This window comes from Stegastes partitus, unplaced genomic scaffold (genome assembly GCF_000690725.1).
Source record: "Stegastes partitus isolate 25-593 unplaced genomic scaffold, Stegastes_partitus-1.0.2 Scaffold167, whole genome shotgun sequence".
Taxonomy (NCBI): Eukaryota; Metazoa; Chordata; class Actinopteri; family Pomacentridae; genus Stegastes; species Stegastes partitus.
In genome coordinates, this window is record NW_007577898.1 from 386,126 (window position 1) to 409,389 (window position 23,264).

The window sequence follows — 23,264 nt, forward strand, 5'->3', positions numbered from 1 at the left end:
ATTACATCAACTCGAATGTTTAAATTTGGGGACAAGATGAGAATATTTGGCTTTTTTACAAACATATTTTAATGCAGTTACATCACATTTTGGATACTATAACAAACTACAGGATTATAACAAATAGCATCTGGAGGATCAGCACCAGTGAGTTTGGAAACGAGGGAGCTATAACAAAATCGGCTGAGCGTGTCGTATACATTTTCCATTTAGGCGTGCATTTATTTTACACTGCATTCCCAGTGTTGATGCTCCTCCTAGCTGGGAGTGAAGAGCCGAATGTTCAGCTATAAAATGAATGAACCAATCTTATCTCTAAATAGATTAGCACCTCTAAATGTACCATTACTGTTACTCTACTTCACTATTTGATATACAAGCTAAAATTTCAGAAATATGTATTTTTTGGAAATATCTATATGTGATGCTATAAAAATTTTAGGCAAATCAGAGATGGCCGAGCTGAAATTGTCCTTAAAATTCAATGATATGAAATGGAATGACCTTATATATTTAAAGTATAGGCAATTATTTTTTTGGCTCTCCGTGATAGATGCATAACTGTTTACTGAAAAAATGAACACTTTCAAGTTGAAAAAAGTAGTAGTTGCAGTGGTTGTTGCTTTATTTGCACATCCAGTTGTTAGGGAGAAACTTTATAAATCATTTGGAGTTGTGTTTGAGGCCACCTTGTACATCTAAGTCCAATATTCACTCTCTTTTAGCTCTGTCTTTGGTCTCTACCATCTCCTGAGGGAAATATCTGTCACTTCAGTTGCTGTAAATGGGGTCTGCATGTAGTTTTTAGACGATGTTCTCTGACATGGGGCTCAAAATTCACTATTATTACATAAATCTCTCCCTTTAGTGGGTTTTCTGTCACTGTTTAGCTGTTCCGGTTAATTCTCAGCGGTCTCGTTGTGTTGTTTTTAGCCTCAGCGGTCAGTCACATTTAGTGAAAAAACTCCAAGCTCAGCACCAGACAGTTCAGTTAGCAGCTAAGTGGTGATCACAGCGGAACATTTAGCAGCTAAACGGGCAGATGGAGATGGTGGAGACCAAAAACGGAGCTCAAAGACAGTGAATATTGGACTTCCATTTGCCAGAAGCCCACAAACACAACTTCAAATGAGCTGAATAAAGAAGCTGTCAAGTAGCTAGTTTGCAAGTTCGACTTTAAAACGAATAAAATGTCAGTGTTGGGTCCATTGCTCCTATTTGGACGAAAAGAAATAGTCACTGCAAGTTTTTCTTCTAAATGCGCTGTTTGTTTCAAATAAGAACATAAAGACTTCACTGTGAATGAGTTATTTGTCTATACAAAGAATGAACTCGCTTGCAATCCTCCATCGTGCGCCATCGTCTGTTTACGTCGCCTCTTAACAGCCTGTTTTTGGAGCCGTGGATGCAGGCCGGCGTTCCACTCACCAGGATGAAGCTGGGGTTGTTCCTGTTCCTCCAGCTGAAGGACGGCACGCTGACTTCTGGGTATTTGTTGTCATGGACAACCTCACATCCGCTGTGGGTGTGTCCACTCAGGATGAGGCGGGGCTTAAACCACTGCAGCAGCTGGGGAGACAAAACATACGTCCGCCTCAGAGGCCGGTTGCTGCTGCCTTACATCACCACTTTCGTCACCATCATCATCATCATCATGTGCCGTTTCCATATCAGACTATTTCTGACAGCGGGCTGCACTACTGTATTTTAATTGGATGAAGCCACTTCTGAGGAGATTCGTGCTTTGAAGGGAAAGGAGAGAGAGAGAGAAAAAAGAGCAGAGTGTGAAGAGACTGCGGAGAACTCACTCTCTGAGAGGCCTCCTTCGACAACACGTCATACTTCTCTCTGAACAGCAGGTGTCGCTCTTCAGGTGGTGCAGCGTCCTGCCCTTTGCAGCCGGCATCACTCACTCTGTACAGAGGATAGTGCTGGAGAACACAGCAGACAGCCGGGAGAGCATGCTTGTTTAGTGCTATTTTCAACAGGAGAAATAAAAACCAGGCTGAGGAGGTGTGCAGCAAATACACCGGGTCAGTGAAAGGTTGAAATATTGTGTGTCACAAGCAAACATGCAGACAAGAGTGTTTAAAATCTGGATAAAATGTCACTGCTGGAACAGTTTATCAATTTAACATTTGGAAACAAATCATATGATCACTTATCAAGGGAAAAATATGACTTTCTTATCGATTCAAGCTTCTTAAACATGAAACTATGCTGCGTTTCTGTGTTTTACATCATGAAATTGGGTATATTTGCATTCTGAGCTACTGGTAGGGCAAAATTTTCAGTATGACATTATTCTTACTCTTACTTAGGACAAGTTGTATTCATGTCTATTTATCACAGTCAGTTGCTGGACGTATTTTGTTTCGCACCTGTCACATTTTTATTTACTGTGGACTCATGTTTCACTGCAATACAAAGTCCTGCACCTCTGTGGAAACAACACAACATGAGTAGAAGTAGAGAGAACTCAAAATGTCTTCTGTTCAGTATGACGGTTACGACGCCATAAATGATTCTTTGATTATTTGTTTTACAATCGTTTAAAAACCTGGAAACAACATCCATCCATCCATTATCTATACACCGCTTAATCCTCACTAGGGTCGTGGGGGGCTGGAGTCTATCCCAGCTGACTTAGGGTGGGAAAGGTCACCAGTCCATCACAGGGCCACACTTAGACCAAGCACACTCACATTCACACCTACGGACAATTTAGAATCCCCAATTAACCTCAACATGTTTTTGGAGTTGTGGGAGGAAGCCGGAGAACCCAGAGAGAACCCACGCTGCACGGGGAGAACATGGAGACTCCTCACCGGGACGCCAACCAGCGAGGCAACGGTGCTAACCACCGAGCCACCTTCCAGCCCCCCTGGAAACAACATGAATCACATTTTTCCAAGTGCTCACAAGTGTTTCAAAATCCCGGAAAAAAAAATGGAGGCTCCACATGCTTTAAACATTCAACTATTCGCACATCAGCTCCAGAAAGCTGTCTTCTCACCAAGCTGAAAGTATCTTCAAACAACTCGCTCTTCTGTAGAACATGTTTGAGCTGTTCTGCATTTATTTTATTGGCCAAGTGTGTTTTATTTCGCCTGTCTCTGATTCATTTCCATACTTCTCTCCAATCTGCTGGGTGATTTTAGTCATGTGTTAGTTATAATAGTGTCTCTCCTGAGGGATGCAAAATTTGTTGTTTTGATCATTTTTTTTGGCAAACTCTCTGACATGTAGACATTCGACTTTGATGAAATATCACATCTTAACCCTAGATGTTGGCTAATGCTCCGAACACATCATGCATAATTCATTCAAAAACCGTGGGAAAGTAACACATTCCTTCATTTAAATCTTTTTTTTTTTACAATTGCTTTCTCTGACAAATGATGTCATTTGTGCCTTTCAAACTCACTGGTGGATTTTTGGGTTCCAGAGAATTAATTAATTATTCAAACATGACAGACTAATGAGTAGCTGCAAAATTAAGCATGAAATCTATCAAAGATGTGAACATCCGCTCAACAGTTGCAAGTTAAAAAAAAAAAAAAAATTCCACTAATGAAGTTTTAAGGTTGATAAAATGATCTTTTACCGCCCAGTGTGACAGGATGATGATCTATATCCTGTATCAGCTCGTTCCCGCTCTTCGTTGAAGTTTTATGATGCTTACGTTGTGGCAAACATGCAGCCTGCTTGATCGCAAATATTAAAGACAGCTGCGGATCGGCTCACCTGTCAACAATTACCTTTGTTCCATAAAAGCTCAGTTTATTCCACCACACCCCACTAGACTAGTTGTTCCTCTGTCGATCTCCTACCTGTCTCCTACCTGTCCTCACCAAGTATCGGCAACACATTGATTGACCGCCCTGATCCTGCCACTGGCTCCACTCCAGCTTTTACCCTGCCCTTGCCAGCTCCGACTCACTTTGGATTCCCCGAGCCTGCCTGCCCCTTCAGTTTAGTTCCCCAGTCCTGTGAGTAGAGTATCCCCGTTTTCTTAGTCTAGCTGTAGTTCATTCATATTAGTCTACTTAAACCCCATTCTGTGTCTTCGTTTAGAGCTGTCCAAGGTTTTTGTAGTTTTGCCCCTTTTTTGAATGAAGTCTGGTTTGACCCATTCGGTTTACCTCTCAGTTCAGTTTCCTCATTCTGTATTGGTTTCAGTTATATTCCTTTGTTAAATGAACTTTTTGCAATCTTTCGTCTTTCTCTGCCTGATCTGTGTCTGGGGTTCTCCAGTCCACCCTGAAAGTATGATCTGGCCAAAAGAGATGAACCCAGCGGACACCGAGCCCAGCTCTGACTCGGTGCCAGCCCCTTTGCAGATCCATCAGGCTGTAGCCAGCCAGGGAGTGTGGCTCGGCCACCACGACCAAGTTCTTGGGAGTCTATCAGACCATAATAAGACCCTGAACAGTAAAATGAGTTTTCTCACAAGTCTGGTAGCTGCCCTCTCAGTTCAGCTGAGTCAACTTTCTTCTGTTCAGGACCCCAGGCCTCCCCAGGCATCTCTTTCTCTCCCTGGGCTACCTGGCCACCAGGTTTGTTTGTGTTTTTTGAAGATGATGATTCATATGATTATTTTGATTCCTTGCTTTGTCTTGTTAATGAAAGAGGGCTCAAAGCAAAAAGCTTAATGAGGCAGCTCTATCTCTGGCACGTAGAGAGGTAGCACAAAAGCCTCATTGATTCCTTTAGTTTATTTTGGACTTTCTGGATACAACCCTTTCCTGGACTCTGTACCTCATGCCACCAACCCAGTCAACCAGCCACCAGCCTGCAGATCACCCAACTGGTTTTCCACTTGAACCTGCTCCCCAGGAATCCAAGGAGCCACCTCCTGGAAGTCTTTCCACGAGAAAGCATGGAGACCGACCTCGCTGCTCCTCAGTGTCCCCCCAACTACGCTGGGTCACTGTGCCCGAGCGGGTCTCTACTGATCCTTGTTCTCAAGTGGGTCGATGCTGTCTTCACCAGTATCAAATCCTGGGACCTGCCAGAATCATTTGACTATCCCGCTGCTACTGAGTCTCGGCCTCCAGCCCGGCCCCCTCCAGCCCAGCCTCCTGAGGGGTTCCACCTCCGCTGCAGTGGGCCTCCTGCCTGGCCTTCTGAGGGGCTCCATCTCTGTTGCCATCCTCCGGAGCGGCCCTGGCTGCCCAACCAGCCTCCAGGCCATCCTCCCTAGCTTAGTTTTGATCGGCCTTCAGGCCGCCCTCCGAACTGTGCCTTCTGGTTTTTGGATTCCTTTTTTAGTTTTGACTTGCTGCAGGGCTGCTCTTTAGGCTGTGTTTGGACTCCTTTGACTGTTTTTGAACTCATCAGTTGGTTTTGACCCGCCTCAGGGCCATTCCCAGACTGTTCTGGCCCCTATAAGTTGTTTTTTGTGATCTTTTAATGCCTGTTTAAGATCCTCTGACAGGAACCTCGTGACTGTTCCTGATTCTCGCCTCGTGACCAGGGGTGATCAGGTCTTTCCTATTCGTGGCCTTACAGTTTGCTCACATCGTCAGTGTTTTCTCTTAAAGCACTACTAAAATCTTCATTTTATCATCAGGCCTTCTCTTCATTGATTTCACAATGGCTATTTTGTTTTGTCGACATGCTTTTAAAAATTGAGGATAAAGTGGTGTATAGATGATGGATGGGTGGACAGTTGGTTTTGTCATCTGTATTTTAATGTCCACTTAGTGCAGCACCTTAAAACTTTTGTTTTAGAAAGGTATGAAGAACATATTAATAATACTAATAGTAACACTTACACCACTAATTTTAATAGATATTTTTAAAGGTAGCGGTATTTGATTTTGGCTCATTGCTGTGTCTTACTTTGTGATGTTTTTGGACAAACACTGGTGCTAAAATGTGGATACCCCAAATCATTTAACACAAGTCAAAGTACGCCACTTACATGTGCCTATGCGTTAATGCAACAGCATGCAGTTCAGACTGACAGCGCTAAAAGTGATACAGAAATGTTATTAAGTCCGACCCACAGACTGTACAAAAGATGGACGTAGCAACCGGCCCGAAAAATGAAGCCAACCCGGAAGTGTCAAAAACCTGCAATATCACTTCGTCCACTAGCTGCTGGCTCCAAAAAGCCCTGGCTCCCATAGAAATGAATTGGAAAAGAAGTGATCACAGATCATGAAACACTGCATTCCTACAGCTCAGGATTTTAAAAAAAATTAGTTTTCATGGTCAAGTCCAGAGATCAGGTGGCCAATCTGAAAATAAATCAATACTGAATTTTTAAAAAATCATCAACATTTTGCGGGGCAAGGGGCGTGGCTGGCTTGACTGACAGTTGGCAGCGACCATACAGACGAAGCGAGCAGAAGGCGGTAAATGTGGGCGGGCAGAGAGGGCCCGCCTCTCAGTCCGTCTGACCAATCGCTGCTCCTATGGCTCCGCCCCCCTCCGATGATTTTTGCGTGACTGGCTCCAAAAAATCCAAGATGTCAACCAGGAAGTAGCAAAACCCTGGCTTCATTTTCTCAGTGCAGAAACCAACGGGTGACGTCACGGTAGCTACGTCCATCTTTTATACAGTCTATGGTCTGACCTCAGAAGATTCCTATTTCAACATTTACAGGAAAGTGAGTACGGTTTTCATTCAGACATGAAGCCGACACGTTCAGATGCCGTCAGATTAACAGAAACGAGTGCATGTCTGAGGAGTTTATCAAGGAAAGGAGGTGGGATGTTGTACTCTAACATCTGTACAACTCAGCACTGCCTTTTCAATTCCATTCTTTTCCTTTGTTTGCCTTTTTTTTTGAGAGGCTGCCATTTTAAATATTTTTTGCAAATAAATGGCTGGCTATTTTTTTTGTTTACTTGTGCCAGTGTAAAGTTGTCCTCACCGTGCACTGCCACGCTACCGTACACCTCACATGGCAACATGCCTCTTCAAAATGAAGCTGCAGCTAACACGAGGCTTTAGAAGTCTGAATTAAACCGAGTGGAAATCTTCCAAAGTTACAGTCTTTATCTCAAAAGCCCTTGTTGTTTTTATTCTGCAGTAGCAAGTAGAGGCTGTCCAGAGGTTTGAGAAAACTTTTTGTTTGGCTAATTCAGGCTTAATATTAACTTCAGTTGCACCAAATGTAGGCTGTGGAGTTTGTGCATCATCTTACACCAGCAAGGACGAAAGTAATGATCAGAGCGGCCAACAACAGTTTTGATATTACTTTGTAGAAATCTGTCCTCACTTTGACATGAAGGAGTAAATTCTGGTCCAAAAAGCCAGATTAAATTGATCATGACTCAAGGAGAAGGGAAAACTATCAACACACTTCTTCCAGGCTCTCTGTACATTTGTGTATTCTTTTTACAGTATTTCTTTCCCTGCTTGATGCGAGTAGAGCCTTGTTAGAAATAAGATCACATATATGTATAGTTTACCTGTAACATGATTGGGGGCGTAGGAGGATAAAGCTGAGAGCCTTCACAGCTGTCCGTTACGCCGCTGCTGGACTGCGAGTTCTGCAGACGAGAAAGCATAAAGAATTCATCAGCTGTCTTGTCCATGAGCTCACAATGTGTCCTCAAACATCAGTCAACATTTCCCTTTCATCATCGTTTTATTTTATCTCTCGGCTCCGTCTGTTTGCTGTTCGCAGGAAGACAGGGAAGCCGTCGCACGGCTCTTTAAATGTGCTATACATGTGCAAAAAAAGAACAAAACACCTGCTGCAGGTACGAAGCGCCTGAAATAGAGATTTATTTCTTCACACTTCATGAGAGCCGGCAGCGTGTTGGAGGTGCTGACAGTGTGAGTAAGTGTGTGACTGACTTTCCAGAAAATTCCTCCCACCTGAAGCGAGCAGTTGAGGTCTCTGGAGAGTTTGATCAGCTCCTTTTCCACCGACTGGCAGATGGGACAGCCGTCACCGTGCAGGGCCACACTGTTCACCAGCAGGAAACTGAAACAACGGAGCAGAGCTGCAGTCAGGCTGCACTCAGATGTCATACAGTTCTTTTTTTTTATTTATTATTATTCTGCTTTTGAATTTTATAGATCTTGAAACAATAACTGATTTTCAGCCACTCGAGCTGCAGCAGAAACAATCAACGACGACGTATCGCTCGCTTTCAAGTGGATGATGAACATGTTGGCGAACAGTTGCTCATCCAGCAGCTACGGAGCAACATTTCCATTCATTTAGAGTTTTGTTTTTTGGCCACTTGACAACTCCAACTCTGTTTTTTGGGTTTTACCAACTCCTGAGGGAAATATGCGGCTCTGTGTGCAGCAGCTCGCCTGTAGCTCTGCCTGTCAGCTGTTCGGTCGAGGTGCACGCTTTGTTTTTGGGGCTTTTTCACTCAAAAAAATGAAATAAAATGTGCAATAAGAGTAAACACAACAGTAAAACTGCAAGGAACCGAGTCTGGAAAGCCGAAGGGAATTGCAGATCCGCTGGATAATTCTCCCCTTTCCGCACTACCACATTGTTTTCACATTTCCTTTGATGCATTATTTTAAAATAATTGCTTACAGCTGCTTTAAAGTGAACCGACAAGCAGCTCGCATGGAGAAAAAAAAACACTGCTGCACTGACCTCTGTGGGTGTCGTACATCAGTGTTGAGAAAGTGGTGGGAAAAGCAGAAAACCGTTGGTTGGCAGCACAAACGGGTTTGTTTGGTTGCAGGTTTTTTTTTTAAATGATAAATTACACGATAAGAAAATTAAGAATTGGTCTGTTCTCACATGCAAAAAATGCAGATATTTGTTACAGTAGTGCAGCAGGTAGCAAATCATGGATTAACTAAGAATTCAAATAAAAGAATCAAAGATATTTAAGGACAATCATACAAAAATGTAGCTTTTAATTGATAAATATGAGGATTTAAAACTCTATGTTTGGTTCTGTTCTGCTTATTTAAGGTATGATTTAAGTATTTTGAAAAGTAGCACCAAATACTGCTAATTTCAAATAATATATCCATCCATCATCTACACACCACTTAATCCTCACTAGGGTCATGGGGGGCTGGAGTCTATCCCAGCCGACTTAGGGTGAAGGCAGGGGACACCCTGGACAGGTCACCAGTCTATCACAGGGCTACACTTAGAGACAGACAACCAAGCACACTCACATTCACACCTACGGACAATTTAGAATCACCAATTAACCTCAACATGGTTTTGGACTGTGTGGGAGGAAGCCGGAGAACCCGGAGAGAACCCACGCTGCACAGGGAGAACATGCAAACTCCACGCAGAAAGATCCCGGGTGTCCTCACTGGGACGCAAACTGGCAACCTTCTTGCTGCAAGGCAACAATGCTAATCAACTGCTCCACCTTGCAGCCCCAAATAATATATTTTATTCTTTTTTTTTTATTTTAAAAATTTAAAAAAATTTTTTTTAGACAAAGTGACACATTTCCATTTGCAAAAAGCATTAAGGAAAACCTGAAACATATTTTACGATTTTAAATGTACCTTTGTTTTCTTAATAATGGTTTTCATGTTAATTTCCATTCATCACATCAGTCTCACTACAAAACTCTGCATTTTCATGTGTTTTTGTGTATTTTAGAGCCATCAAACTGTATTTTCTTAATGTACGTGAACCAATTAGATCAGCTGGTGCAGTCTACGTGTGGAAATTAACTGTTTCAAAAATGCTTTAGAATGAAATGACTGGAAATAATTAAAAAAATGGGGTGCTAGAATCTAAAATATTTGAAGTAAACATAAAAAAAAATCTTCCTGCTCCGGCAGTTAGACTAAAAATGACTTGACATGAAAGAGATTTTTGTAATGTTTGGGTGATATGGATCCATGTCGAGTCATGAAAAATAAAAACTGCCGGCTGTCTTGACATACTGACAGGCCAACACTGGAGACGGTGACGGTCAGTATAGTCGAGGAAAACTACTGAAGCTGCTTTTACCCCCTCAAGGCAAAAAAATCCTTCTCGCAGGTGTTTTGCATTATTGTGCAGCAGCTCGCTGAGATTTTTCATCAAGTCTTCCTGCAAAATTAATTCAGTTGCAAGATGTTTAAGGTTTAGCTTGTCTGTTCCAAATCCCACCACGACGTTTCAACCAGACTCAAATCCTCGGCGGGTTTGTTAGTGTTTTTAGGAACATTATCTCGTTGAAAGCTTTTACTTTCAGACAGATGGTCTCACATTATCTTCAAGCACTCTTTGTTATGATGCAGAATTAATAGTTGAATCAATAAGTGCAGGCTGCCCGGTCCCTGAGGCAGCACAGCAACCGCACACCATCGCATTTCCACCACCGAGCTTCACAGTCGGTTTGAGGTTCTTATCATGAGGAGCTGTTTCTGGTCTGTGTTACATACAGTTTACATCCACTGCATAAAAAGACACATAAGCTTTTTTGTTTTCTGACTGTCTGACATTAAATGTGACTAAACTTTTCCTGTTTTAGGTCAGTTAGGATTACCAAAACTATTTCTATTTGCTAAACGCCAGAATAATGAGAGAGAGAATTTTTTATTCGGTTTTTCAAAGTCAGAAGTTTACATACATTTCTTTAGTATTTGGTAGCGTTGCCTTTAAACTGTATGACTTGGGTCAGATGTTTTGGGTTTCCTTCCACAAGCTTCTCACAATAGTTTGATGAATTCTGGTCCGTTCCTCCTGACAGAACTGGTGGAACTGAGTCAGGTTTGTTGCTCCACACACCAAATTTTCTACAGGATTGAGATCAGAGCTTTGTGATGGCCGCTCCAAAACATTGACTTTGTTGTCCTGAAGCCTCTCTGTAACTAATCTGGCGGTATGTTTAGGGTCATTGTCCATCTGAAGACCCATTTAAAGCTTGAACTTCCTGGCTGATGTCTTGAGATACTGCTTCAATATTTCCACTTTATCTTCCTCCCTCATGATGCCATCTATTTAGTGAAGTGCACCAGTCCCTCCTGCAGCAGAACACCCCCACAACATGATGCTGCCACCCCCGTACTTCACAGTTGGGATGGTGTTCTCAGGCTTGCAAGTGTCTCCCATTTTCCTCCAAATGCATCGATGGTCATTTTTACCAAACAGTCCAATTGTAGTTTCATCAGACCACAGGACATGTCTCCATAGAATTGTCTGAACAGATAAATCTTCAGGCATCTGGAAATTGTACACAAGGATGAACCAGACATGTGGAGGTCCACAGTTCTCTTCCTGATATCTTGGCTGATTTCCTTAGATTCTCCATGTTGTCACAAAAGGAAGCAGTATGTTTGAGGTGTGCCTTAAATACATCCACTAGTTCTCTAAAAAACTCTCTCTCTCATTATTCTGGCGTCTAGCGAATACAAATAATTTTGGTCATCCTAGCTGACCTAAAACAGGAAAAGTTTGATTTGATGTCAGACAGTGAGAATAAAAAAGGTTTTTAGGTTTTTTTTATACAGTGTTTCTAAACTTCTGGTTTCATCTGTATGTCTGCTGGTGTTGTGGCCCAACATCTTTGATTCATGTGCTCAGACTCCAGAACACAATCATCTAAAAAAAAAGCTGCTCTTTGCTTGTTGGCAAACTGAACTAATGCTCTTTTGACAGAAAAGGCCTTTTCCAGATATGACTAAATACAGGTCAAACGTGTGCAATCTTGTTCTAAATATAGACGCAGCAATTTGACGCCAGCGCCTGCAGAACCTGTGCTAAAAGTCTGAGGTGGCTGGTCATTTAAAATCAACGCCACTTGTAGATCATTCCTCTTGAAGTTTAATGATTCATTTCAAAGAGATCTTTTTAAACTTCTCACCAGACTTGGAGACACCCACAACCTTTTTCTTGAAGACCTTAGAGAGCTCTTTAGACCTGAGCATGGCGACACCACACACTTAAACAGCAAAGAGAACATCAGACCTTCAATGTCAAAGGTTTGGGGAAAAAAAAAATCGTCCTCTAATGTGCAACCCCTGATTCTAGTTTTATGGTTTTAAGGTATGATAAATGTGGGAGTGTTTTTAAAAAAATAATAATTTAAATTTCAAACAACAAGTCTGACTGTATCACCCATTATCCATCAGCTTTAAAGAGGCCTAAGCATTTTAGACATGACTACACGTTCTTCAGCAGAGAACAGGAATGTAAGTTGTCATTTGTGCCTATAAGCACACAACCATGACCTCTGGAACAGTTTTTCTGGCAGGTTTCTCGTTTAAAAGCACTCCTTTGGCTCACGCTGCCGCTGGGGATTAAACCTTCTGGATTTGATAAACGCAGGACGTTTTTTTAAATACATTTTTACTCTAAAAATGCTTGAGTGTAATACTGTTGTCTATAGGCACAGTTTTAAAGGAGGACAAGTGTTTGCTTGTTCATACACATTAGAGAAAGTCACCCGTTTCCATAGGATGAGCTTATTTTTGACACATTACTGCACGTTTTTCGGCACACAATGTGAAACACAATTTGTCACTTGTGCCCGTCCGCACACAACGACGACCTCTGTTTTCTGGCAGCTTTCTTGTTTAAAAAGCGCTCCTTTGGCTGACGCTGCCTCTGAGGATTAAACCTGCGACCTTCCGGCCTGCTGGATCACAGCTGTGTGCCGCAGGTTTTTGTTGCATCCCCCCCTGTCCCCTGACACTCACTTGACTCCCTTCTTGGTAACGATCCTGGTGGAGGAAGCGTTGAAGACCTTCTCGAAGCGCTGCAGCTTGAACCAGTCCATCCTGCAGGGGGACACAACATGTTCGTCACACACACACACAAAAAAAGAAAAAAAACCTGCTGCTCAGTCTGTCACGTCTGCGTCTGTCATGTGCTGTTACATAAGAGCTGTGCCGCCTCACTTCCTGCCGAACAGGTTGAATCAAAGCACATATGAGCCGCTACATAATCCCACATTTCTGAATCATCGAATACTAATCTGTGGGATGATTTTATGCATCCACATTGTGCTTCGTTCCCCTGAGAAATTAAGAAAAACTGTCTCCTACCAAAAGGCTGTTACATACAGCAATAAACGCAACATCTCTGCAATAATATGCAATCTATTCTAAGAACACCACAAAAAAAAAAACTCAGGCTCAAAGAATACCGTAAAGATGAATCAAGACCTCTGTGGTACTGATTAAAAAGAAGCATATGATGCTGTCTGTCAGTAGGTTGTGCAGGTGCTTTTTACAGCCTGCAGCCTTTTTCTCACTGATTTGTTTATGCAACTTTTTCCAAGTTACATTCAATAAATAACAGCAAGAGAAATACTGTTTTATATAACAGAGACAAAAATATATGTTGTGTTCAATCAGTTTTCACCACCTTGATTTGTTCTGAAAGTCCATGTTCTATTGCTTGTTTTTATTTTTTAATGAATTTCTTCGGAGCTTTTATCTCGTTTATTGATTTAAATGGCATCATGATCTCCCAATGTTTTGAGTTAAATCTGCTCTCCCTCCAAAGCTGGTAATCTCTTTGAATTTGATCTCCTCACATAACAATCTTAATAAGCAGTTTCTTCACAGCCATTGAAATCAGTGAGATCCTCCAAACAATTTAATGTGAAGGGCCACGAAATGATTTACAATTATTGTGGAAAAAAGAAAGACAGAATAAAATCTTTAACCTCGTCATCTTTGCTTTTTTTCGTCTTAAATACTGTAATAAATATTTGTCTTCACGAGAGCATTAAAAAATGTTTAAACACTCTGAAGATAAATAATAATAATAACAAAAAATAAAATAAATAACAACAACAACAATAATAATAATAATAATAAGTAGCTAGCTAAGAAAAAAGCTGTCAACTTATTACATATCGAAACTTAACGTGGACATTAGCTTGCTGGCTAGCTCGCTGGCTAACACGTAGTCAGCTAGGTGAAAGAAGATAACTTTAGCTGCTTTAACGGGAGCTAGCTTAGAAGAAGCTAGCGTCCACGTTAGCTTCCAATATGTAATAACCTAACATTAGCTTCTTTCTAGCTTATAACATTAGCTGCTACCTGGTGAATTTCAGTCAACAAGCAGATGTAGCAAGAATTAAGCGTTTTATTATTATAATTTTTGTAAAGCAATTTATTATCATTAGACATTTTAAGCAAACAAATCTGACTGACTGAATGATTGTTGTTGTTGTTGTATAAAATATATGTTATATTGATTAAAAAAACAAAAAACAAAAGTGAGCTTTTACAAGATTGAATTTCCCTTCTGGGATAAATAAAGTATTTTTCTTTTCATTTCATTTCATTTCAAACCCTTAATTCTGTAGCTCACTTTCAAATTTGGGAAACCCTTATTTTTGGGGGGGAAATGGCAAAAAGGAGCGACGTTGCTGCTTTTTTCAGACCAAAAACCACTACATAGAGGCTACTGGTTAAATGACAATTAGATTGTCCCGGGAGAAACTGTGCTTTAAACAGTCTTTGGCCCCTTTGAAACAAGCTAGTCCAGATCTGACCGGTCTATATGTAGTGGTTTTAGATCTGAGCCTGGTCTAATGTGGTCTATGTGTGACAGAAAGTAGTGAAATCTGCATGTTTTATTTTATTTTATTTTATTTTATTTTTTGCATATTCACAAAAAGAATAAAGGTTTTACAAATCCAAAACTGTGAAACCTTTTCAGCCTCTCATCAATAATTTAGTTTGATTTGAGCAGCCTATAGGTGTTTTTGATCTAATGCGCTCTACACTTAAAGAATATTTTGCCACTGATGGACAACCTGGTCCAGATGTGACCCGTCTGAGCGGAGTGCTTTTTGACTTGTATCTTGTCCAATGTGGTTTTCATGCAGTTTTTTTTTTTTTTTTTTAAATTTGCAAAGACTGCATTAAAGGTTGACCCAACATGTATAACATAGTTTTACGTCCTGAAAATGTTGAAGAAACAAGAATCAGTGCTGTCCGTTAAGCTCCTTTGACTTTTCCATTAACTGCTGAATTGCAAATGAGAAAGGCTACCTGCAGGGTTGTTAGAAGTACTTTTGAGATGATAACGAGTCATGCATGTTGTCTTAATGTAATGTTAATTTTGGGTGCCTGTCAAAGGAGGAGACCTCAACAATGAGAAGGAGCTGAGGGAGGAAGCTATGAGAGGAGCAGCTGGACTCAAGACAATCATCAGACCAGCAGGTAAAGCATCAAGATAGAAATGCCGAGCCGCTAGGGATGATTAATTGTTAATGGATTGTTTGCTATTAATAATGAATCTGTTTAATAGATATTTACAGATAAGGCAGAAGATAATGTATGTGCACATCAGACAGTGCAGCATAGTTGCTGTAGTACCTGGTGGAATCTTTACTGTTTATTGCATAGACTGCATCAAAAAATTGCCGCACATGGCCAGACCTATCTCTGGAGCTGAGGAACAGTCTGTCAGAACCTAATTCTTCTATAGGGTAAAAAAAAAAACGCTCTGGCTTGTTTGTATTTTTTTAAACCAATCCCAATAGTCGTGGGCGATGCTATCCCAGGATGCAGCCAGTGTGCAACTCAAAAATAGTGACGGCAGATGTTTTTCTTTTATGGAACATTTACACACCAGGAGTTGAGGACTTTCATTAAACATAGATCATTTATTGTAAGAACCAAGTAGTCTGTCTTCTTCAGTGGTGTAAATCTTTGGCAATACTCGCCATTTTGAAAACAGTAACATGCAGACAGTGGAGGAAAGTCAGAAGGCCACGTGACATGCACGGGGAACATGGCAAGCTTTTATCCAGAGTCTAGAGCAGGGGTGTCCAATCCTGGTCCTCGAGGGCCACAGTCCTGCATGTTTTAGATGTTTCCCTCTTCCAACACACCTGATTCAAATGATCAGCTCATCATCAACTCTGCAGAAGCCTGATAACGATCCTGATCATTTGAATCAGGTGTGTTGGAAGAAGGGAAACATCTAAAACTTGCAGGATTGCGGCCCTTGAGGACCAGGATTGGACACCCCTGGTCTAGAGACAGCGGCCGTGACGCCACCTATTGGTTTGTGCACGACTGTTTTGAAGCCTCGAGTTTGGACTATTCCATCTTACATGCAACGACATGTGGTTCAGAAAATATCACCAGTTGACTTCTGCAACATCAATCTACTGTTAATGTGGGACTTTTCATGACAGCTTTACATTTTTGTCATTTTTCAACTCATCCATAATTAGAGACTATTTGATCTACTTGTCCAATATTGCAGATTCTGAATCAATGACATGATGAGAAAAAAACCCGAAAATTTCAGGCTTTTATCTTAAAAATATTCCGAGACATAGTTGTTCAAACATGGCCTCAAATTTCAATGTGATAAAGAACATTGCTATGCTAAGTGGGTCAATCGAATTAAAAAAAATCTAGTATCTGATATATCAATCTGAAATTTCAGAAATATCTTTACAAGTATATAGTATATATATCTTATGCTCTATAGCTGTCAGGCGAATCAGAGGTGGTTACGTAGAAACTGCCCTAAAAATCTGATGATTTAAGATAAACTGACCCCAAAGATAAAGCTATGTTTGTTCGCATTTTTCCAAGATCAATAATGGACCTTAAGGCTCTATATAATGTATGCATAGGTTTTAAAATACATAAATTGTTTCTAATACAATAAACAACTGGTAATACTATTGGTGGGAGTCTGTAATGATTTAATAAGGACTCAAAACATAAAGTTTAGGAGTTTAACTGTGGATTATTAGATTTTGTGTTTGTAATAAATCAATTTCAAGGACACTGAGTCTTCAAACTATCAGAATTAGCCCATTAAGGTACGTCTTTATGTAAGTGTAGAATGTCAACTCTTGTCTTTTTACATCAACAAATAACACAATAAGCTACATTTAACAGTTCATTAGGCTGCGTGTGACCTGAAAACTGCTCAAATCCGTTCACACAAGTAATTACTTTTAAAAAATAGCTCGGTAATTTGAAACAGGAAGCCGCTGCAGTTTTCAGCAACAGTTCGGAACAAGGGTGCGTTTGTTGGGGACTATTTTCAGCTGCGGATGAATACATATTTGGTGCTCTGTGGAGCAGCAGGATGTTGCATGTGGGACTGATGCCACATAAACCACAGTGCCCGTGTTCATTGTTATAAAGTCTTTTGTCTTTTGATGGGATTTGTTGAAAATAATTAAAATACATCGGCAGCTTTGTCCTTTAAAAGCCCCCCGCAGCCGCAGCACAGAGCGCGCGACCTCGGTGTCAGTCCTGACTGCATTTACTGTATCCAACCCCGGAATTATCCCAATAAAATTGACTCACACGTCAAATATTTCTTTCGCGGTTATGTAATGTGGACAAAGTCGTGTTGTTCCCTTTGTTTGCTGGCTCTGTGGAAATATGAAGCTATTATTGACGTTTCAGGCGGGCGAAAACTTTTGGAGAAGTCAGATATTTCTGTAACCAGGGCAGTCAGCGCTAAAACAATCCCTACACCGAGGAACTCTGAGCCCTTAATTCATCAGGATGTTGTGCCGCCCTGCACTGGTTTATTAGGAGGAACATAAAAAGCGGATTGACCAGTCGGGATGGGTGAACAAACGTTAGGCAATGAAAACAAGAACACAATATGACTGTCAACAGCGTCCTTACTCGTAATGGAAACCGATGTCGTGATTTCCAACCAGTACAACCAGTTCTGTGTCAGTGGAGTGTCTGAACATCCTGTGGAAGCGTCGCACGTCGTCCTCCCAGTGCTGCAGAGAGAACAACACAGAACATAGCTGAGGCAGGTTTCAGCACAGGCCTTCCACAAGAAAAACTCCCCCTGGGAAGCTCATGAGCGTTAATGGGGTCTCCGAGGGTCGCCCGGCAGCCCCCATGGGTGGCTGATGCTTTGATTCACATTCAGATGTGCTTCTGCAGCTGCACATAGGAGACCTTTAACTACCTCCGTTCCCCGGGTTCATAGTATGTTTCCTATATGACGAGACTCTAAACGACTCCGTGATGCTGCTTTTGATTCGTGTTGAAGCTGTTAAACGTACGGTCTGAAACATCAGGCCAAAAAAAAGCCACATAAATGCTCATTTCAGATTCTCAAATCTGAGCTTTTTTATGTTTTAAATGGAATTTTGGGGGTTTTAGGACAGTTTTCCATCATCTAATCAATTAGTTGATTGGCAGAATGAAGAATGGGAAAGTATTTGGTCAAAAATGCTAGTTTTAGATTCTAAAATGTGCAAATTTGCTTATTTTTATACGCCAATTGACTATATTTTGGACTGTTGGCCAATTAAAACAGGCCCAGATTTAAAGATTTATCGATGAAAGAATCAACCATAGAAAAATGTTAATGGCTGAATTGACACATCCAGCTAAAAATGACAGATAATTACACTTCTCAGATTCTCAAATGTGAGAAATTGGGCTTTTTTTCATTGTAAATTGTTATTTTGGCCTAAAACCAAAACAATTAATCGTCTAATAAATTTGGTGATTTAATGAAAGAGTGAATTTGCAGGTATTTGGTCAAAAATGCTGGTTATAGCTTCCAAAATGTGCCAGTTTTCTTATTTTTTTTCTGTTTTTGTAATGTGTTATTTCACGATATTTGGGTTTCGGACTGTCGGCCGATTGCACGAGGCAGGATTTGTTGAACATTTAAACAATCAACCATAAACGACAGTTCATGGATGAAGTGGATAGATAGATAGCTAGATACATGCTCATTTCAGATTCTCCAGTGTGACGATTTGCAGTTTTGTGTACGTGTGTTTGTTTTAAATCACTGTAAATGTAACATGTTTGGGTTTTGGGGCAGTTTTCCGTCATCTCGTGAATTGGTTGATTTGCGTAATTAATAAATGGGCGAGTATTTGGTTAAAAATGCAAAACATCTGCTAATTTTAGCTTCAACAATTTGCAGATTTGTTTAAAAAACAAGTGTTATAATGTTTTCAGTCATTATAATATTTGGGTATTAGACTGTTGGCCAATTAAAACAAATTCAGATTTGCTGCTGCAGGCATGAAAGCTGCACACAGCCTTTTTCTTTTTGCTGTTCTGAAGTGTTGGTCAATTAAATCAGGCACCAGATTTGAACATTTATAGATCAAACAATCAGCTATAAAAAGTGCTCGTGGCTGAAGTGATACGTCAAGCAAAGGATGCTGCATAATTGCTCATTTCAGAGTCTCGAATGTGTGAAACTTTTTCATTTTAAATCATTGTAAATGGAATTTTCTTCTGGCTTTGGGACAATTTTCCAGCCTAAAACCAAAACTATTAATCAGCTAATGGATAAGCTGATTTAATGAATGAATAAACAGGCAAGGATTTGTTCAATAATGCTAAACATTTGCAGGTTTTAGCTTCAAAAATGTGCAAATTTGCTTTTATTTTATGTTGTTTAACGTTTTAATCCGAGAGATTTGTGGTTTTTGGACTGGTAGCCAATTAAGCCAGGCACACTTTTTTTGAACATTTATAGATCAAACAATCAACCATAAAAGAAAAAAAAAGAATGGTTGCAGCTTTTAGTTTTGCTTCAGGGGCTGAAGCTCCACACAGGAGACCTCTAATCACATGTGTGTTTATGTTTTTATATGACGAGACTCTACATGACGCTGACGATGCATTTAATTAGTGCTGAAATCATTCATGTCAAACAAAAAAACGCCAAGTAATCGCTCAGTTCAGCTTCTCAAACCTGAGGACTTTGCAGCTAAAAGCAAAAACAGTTAATCGTCTTATCTTTTAGTTAATTTGCAGAATGAATGAGCAACCATTCAGGCAAACATTTGGTGAGTTTTAGCCCCTAAAATGTGCAGATTTGCTTCTTGTTTTTATTGTTTTATAACATTTTAATTGCAGATATTTGGATTTCGGGCTGTTGGTTGAACAAAACAGGCACAATTTTTGAACATTTATATATCAAACAGCCAAAAATAAAGCAAACTATCATCACAGACAGCTCCACTTTTAGTATCATTTCCCCTTTTTGCAAACTAAAAGCTCCGAATCCAGCAGAACGAGACACATGAAGCCAGTCATGGATCAAGCACAAATGCAAAGATATTTTTCCAGTTTCGACTTCTATTGTTTGAGGATTTGCAGGTTTCCTTTGTTTACACTGGATATCTTTTGTGTTTCCCAACCGAGAGAAGTGCTTTCTAGATGCCATCTTTGGCTTTCAGGCTGGAATCTCTCACTTCTTTTTTTCTGACATACAAACCAAAGGATAAATGGATTTGTCAGGAAAATAATCGACAGATGGATCCAGACGCCGGCTGCGGACCGACTCTCACTATTCCTCTTTCTGTAAATTCTGACATTTTCTGCAAAAAGTCCACAGAATACAAATCAGAAGAGTTGCCAGCCGAGTGTGAAAACGAATAAGGAAGCTGACTGGGGTAACATTAGTGCAGATTTTACTGTCTGCTGCCTCTGCTTCCTTTTTTAATGAGCCTTTCTTTTGTTTTGCTTTTGCACACCATTTTCCCCCCTCATTTTTTATTTTATTTTTGGATACATCAGACACGACAGATCCCATTTGACAGCCGAGAAACAGATTTTTAAGGATTCCCAGGGGATTTTGTTTTTGTTGTTCCTTACAGCAGGATGGATGGACAGACTGTGAGAGGATGCAGCTGTTTTTCCTTTTTTTTTCCTGCAGCCTCTCGGGCCCTGATGGCAGCTACAACATGATGATTGTGACCTGCTCTTGCATCCACATACTGTTTTCTCAAGCATCATCATCATCATTATCATCATCATCATCATCATCATCATCATCATCCCCCCCCCTCCCCAAAGCAGTGTGGCTTTGCAGACAATGCACGCAGGAAAACAGGGAGCTCTACGTTACCTTCTGCGAGCTCCACTTGCCTTCGTCGAAGATATCCCCGAGAATAAACACTATCTCGGGCCTGAGCAGCCACAGAGCGGTCTGGAAAGCCCTCTCCATCTGCCATTCCCTGCGCGTTTGGACACAACAAGTCTGGGTTATTGGTTGTTTTTGTTTACAAATCAGTCCGGGTGCACAGAGGAAAGAAAAAATAAACATCCAAATAAATAGAATAAAAAATGACATTACCTCCTCAGCTTGTCGAACCAGTGTCCCCCGACGGCTCCTAGGAGGTGCGTATCCGACAGCACCATAGCGCGGACCGTGGAGTCCATCGGCCGGTCGTCGATGCCCTCTCCCCCCCGAGCATGGCTGATCTTCGGCCAGGCGCACTTGAGGATGGTGGGGAAGTAGATGAGATACTCGCAGAAGAAGAAAGCGCCGCCGACCACCGCAATCAGCACCACCGCAACCATCCATCTGGCGCTAAACCTCGGCATTTCTTTGTTATTCGGCGTTTGGGATGCCCTGAACTGGCGCACTGGCGGTGATGGAGCGATCCATGAGGCATCTTCACCTCTTCCAGAGCCGCCGGTTTAGGTCTCCAGCCGTGCGATGCTCATGGCAAGTTTGATGTAAAGCTGGTAGTTTAAAAAAAATAATAATAAAAAAATAAAAAAAAGAAAACAGGCTCCGTGTCGCGTCTGTAGGTTGATGCACAAATGTGAGGTGGAAAGTTTCAAATGCCTTCAGCTTTCAGGGAGGCAGTGAGAGAGCAGCAGCCAGCCGCTGAATAACAGCCTCAGCTCCAGTCGATCTGATCCGTCAAGACACGAGCTACACCCCCACTGTGGGATTTCACAATAAAGCAGCAGGAAGAAGCAGGACAGCAGCCTTTAGTTGGGCACCTTTGAGTGTCCACACATTTGCTTTTGTAAGAGCCAAACCCGCACACAGGAGATTTATTTTTAACTGTTTTGGACTAATGCTTCATTAAAACAAGCACAATTTCTAAACAGTTTAAAAAAAATCAAACCAAAGCTGCACACAGGAGGTTTTTAACTCCATCAGTTATGCGGCTTTACTATGATGATGTTTTACTAGAACAAGACTGAATGACTGTAATGCTGCTTTTGACTAATGGTTAAATGGTTTATGGCTGAAGTGAAATATCACACAACGATGACAGGTAGCCGCTCGTTTCAGATTCTCAAATGGGAGAATTTGGAGCTTTTTGTGTTTTTTCAGTCATTATAAGTGAAAATTTCTTGGCTTTTTGGGACACTTTTGGGAACATTCAATCACAGTTAGCTCATATACAGAATGAATGAATGAATGAATGAATGAATGAATGGATGGATGGATGGATGAATGAATGGATGGATGAATGAATGAATGGAAGGATGGATGGATGGATGGATGGATGGATGGATGGATGGATGGATGAATGAATGGATGGACTGTTCTTGCTTCTAAAATGCACACATTTGCTTTTTTCAATGTTTTGCAACATTTTAAGTGAAAATATTTGGGTTTGTAGATGTTGGTCAAATAAAACAGGCACATTTTTGAACATTTGGATATCAAGCAATCAGGCATAAAAGAAAAAAAAATCCATGGTTGTTGTTACTGTATCTGGCTGAAGTGAATTATCATGCAAAAATACCAGAGAACGGCTCATTTCAGGTTATCAGATGTCAGAATTTTGAGCTTTTTCGGGACAAGTTTCCAAACTAAAACCAAAACAATTCATCACCTCATAACTTAGCTGATTTATATGATGCATGATTGTGCAACTATTTTGTCAAAAAAGGCAAAATATTTGCTGGTTTTAGGCCCTAAAATGTACATTTGTTTCTTTTTTCTGTTTTGTAATGACTTAATTCTGGATAGTTGGGTTGTGGACTGTTGGGAAATTAGATCAGGCATAATTTTTGAACATTTAAAGATCAAACAATCACCCGTAAAAGAAAAAAAAAGGGGAAAAAGTCATTGGTTGTAACTGTTATGCTTCAGAGAGTCAATGCTGTGGGTCTGTAGGTTTTTTTTGTTAGTTTAAAAAATGCCAAATAGTTGCTAACTTCAGCTTTTCAATTAATTATCTAATCAACTAGTAGATTTACAGAATGGATGAATAAGCAACTGATCCAATAAAAATGCTGTTTAAGAGATCTGTTTGGACAACCTTTGTGAATTCATGTGTTTTAAGTAACTCACCAGAGCTTTATTAATGAATAGTTGAGAAAAATATTTACCTTTATAGCAAAGAATAAATACTGAGTACCTCAAATTTTCAGTGAAAATATTATTTGAGTTAATTAAAATCAGAAATGTCATTATTTGTCTTTTATAAAAAAATGTTTTATTCTGAAAGAACCACTAACGTCCGGTATTGCTCTTGCTAAAAGCTGGTAACTTGACAGTGTGTATGGGAGACTAGAGAGAGAGAGATTAATAAGATTTGACCTACAACTTATCACATAACTAAGTCATCAGCGTGGAAATAATGAAACCATTCTGTTGATGAACGCTAAT

The 23,264-nt window shown here is 40.6% G+C and overlaps 1 protein-coding gene across 1 annotated transcript in view; it reads right to left on the reverse strand.

Annotated features, from left to right (window-relative positions):
• The window catches only part of mppe1 (metallophosphoesterase 1), a 24,795-nt gene extending 3,286 nt beyond the window's left edge, over positions 1 to 21,509 (reverse strand). The window contains exons 1-8 of the mRNA XM_008279673.1: positions 20,979 to 21,509; positions 20,751 to 20,859; positions 17,534 to 17,637; positions 12,599 to 12,679; positions 7,841 to 7,949; positions 7,429 to 7,509; positions 1,809 to 1,931; positions 1,429 to 1,569 (exon numbers count right to left, since the gene is read on the reverse strand). Coding sequence (XP_008277895.1) covers positions 1,429 to 1,569; positions 1,809 to 1,931; positions 7,429 to 7,509; positions 7,841 to 7,949; positions 12,599 to 12,679; positions 17,534 to 17,637; positions 20,751 to 20,859; positions 20,979 to 21,229 — 999 coding nt within the window. The 5' untranslated portion in view covers positions 21,230 to 21,509. The remainder of the gene's footprint in view (positions 1 to 1,428; positions 1,570 to 1,808; positions 1,932 to 7,428; positions 7,510 to 7,840; positions 7,950 to 12,598; positions 12,680 to 17,533; positions 17,638 to 20,750; positions 20,860 to 20,978) is intronic.
• Between the last annotated feature and the right edge of the window lie 1,755 nt (positions 21,510 to 23,264).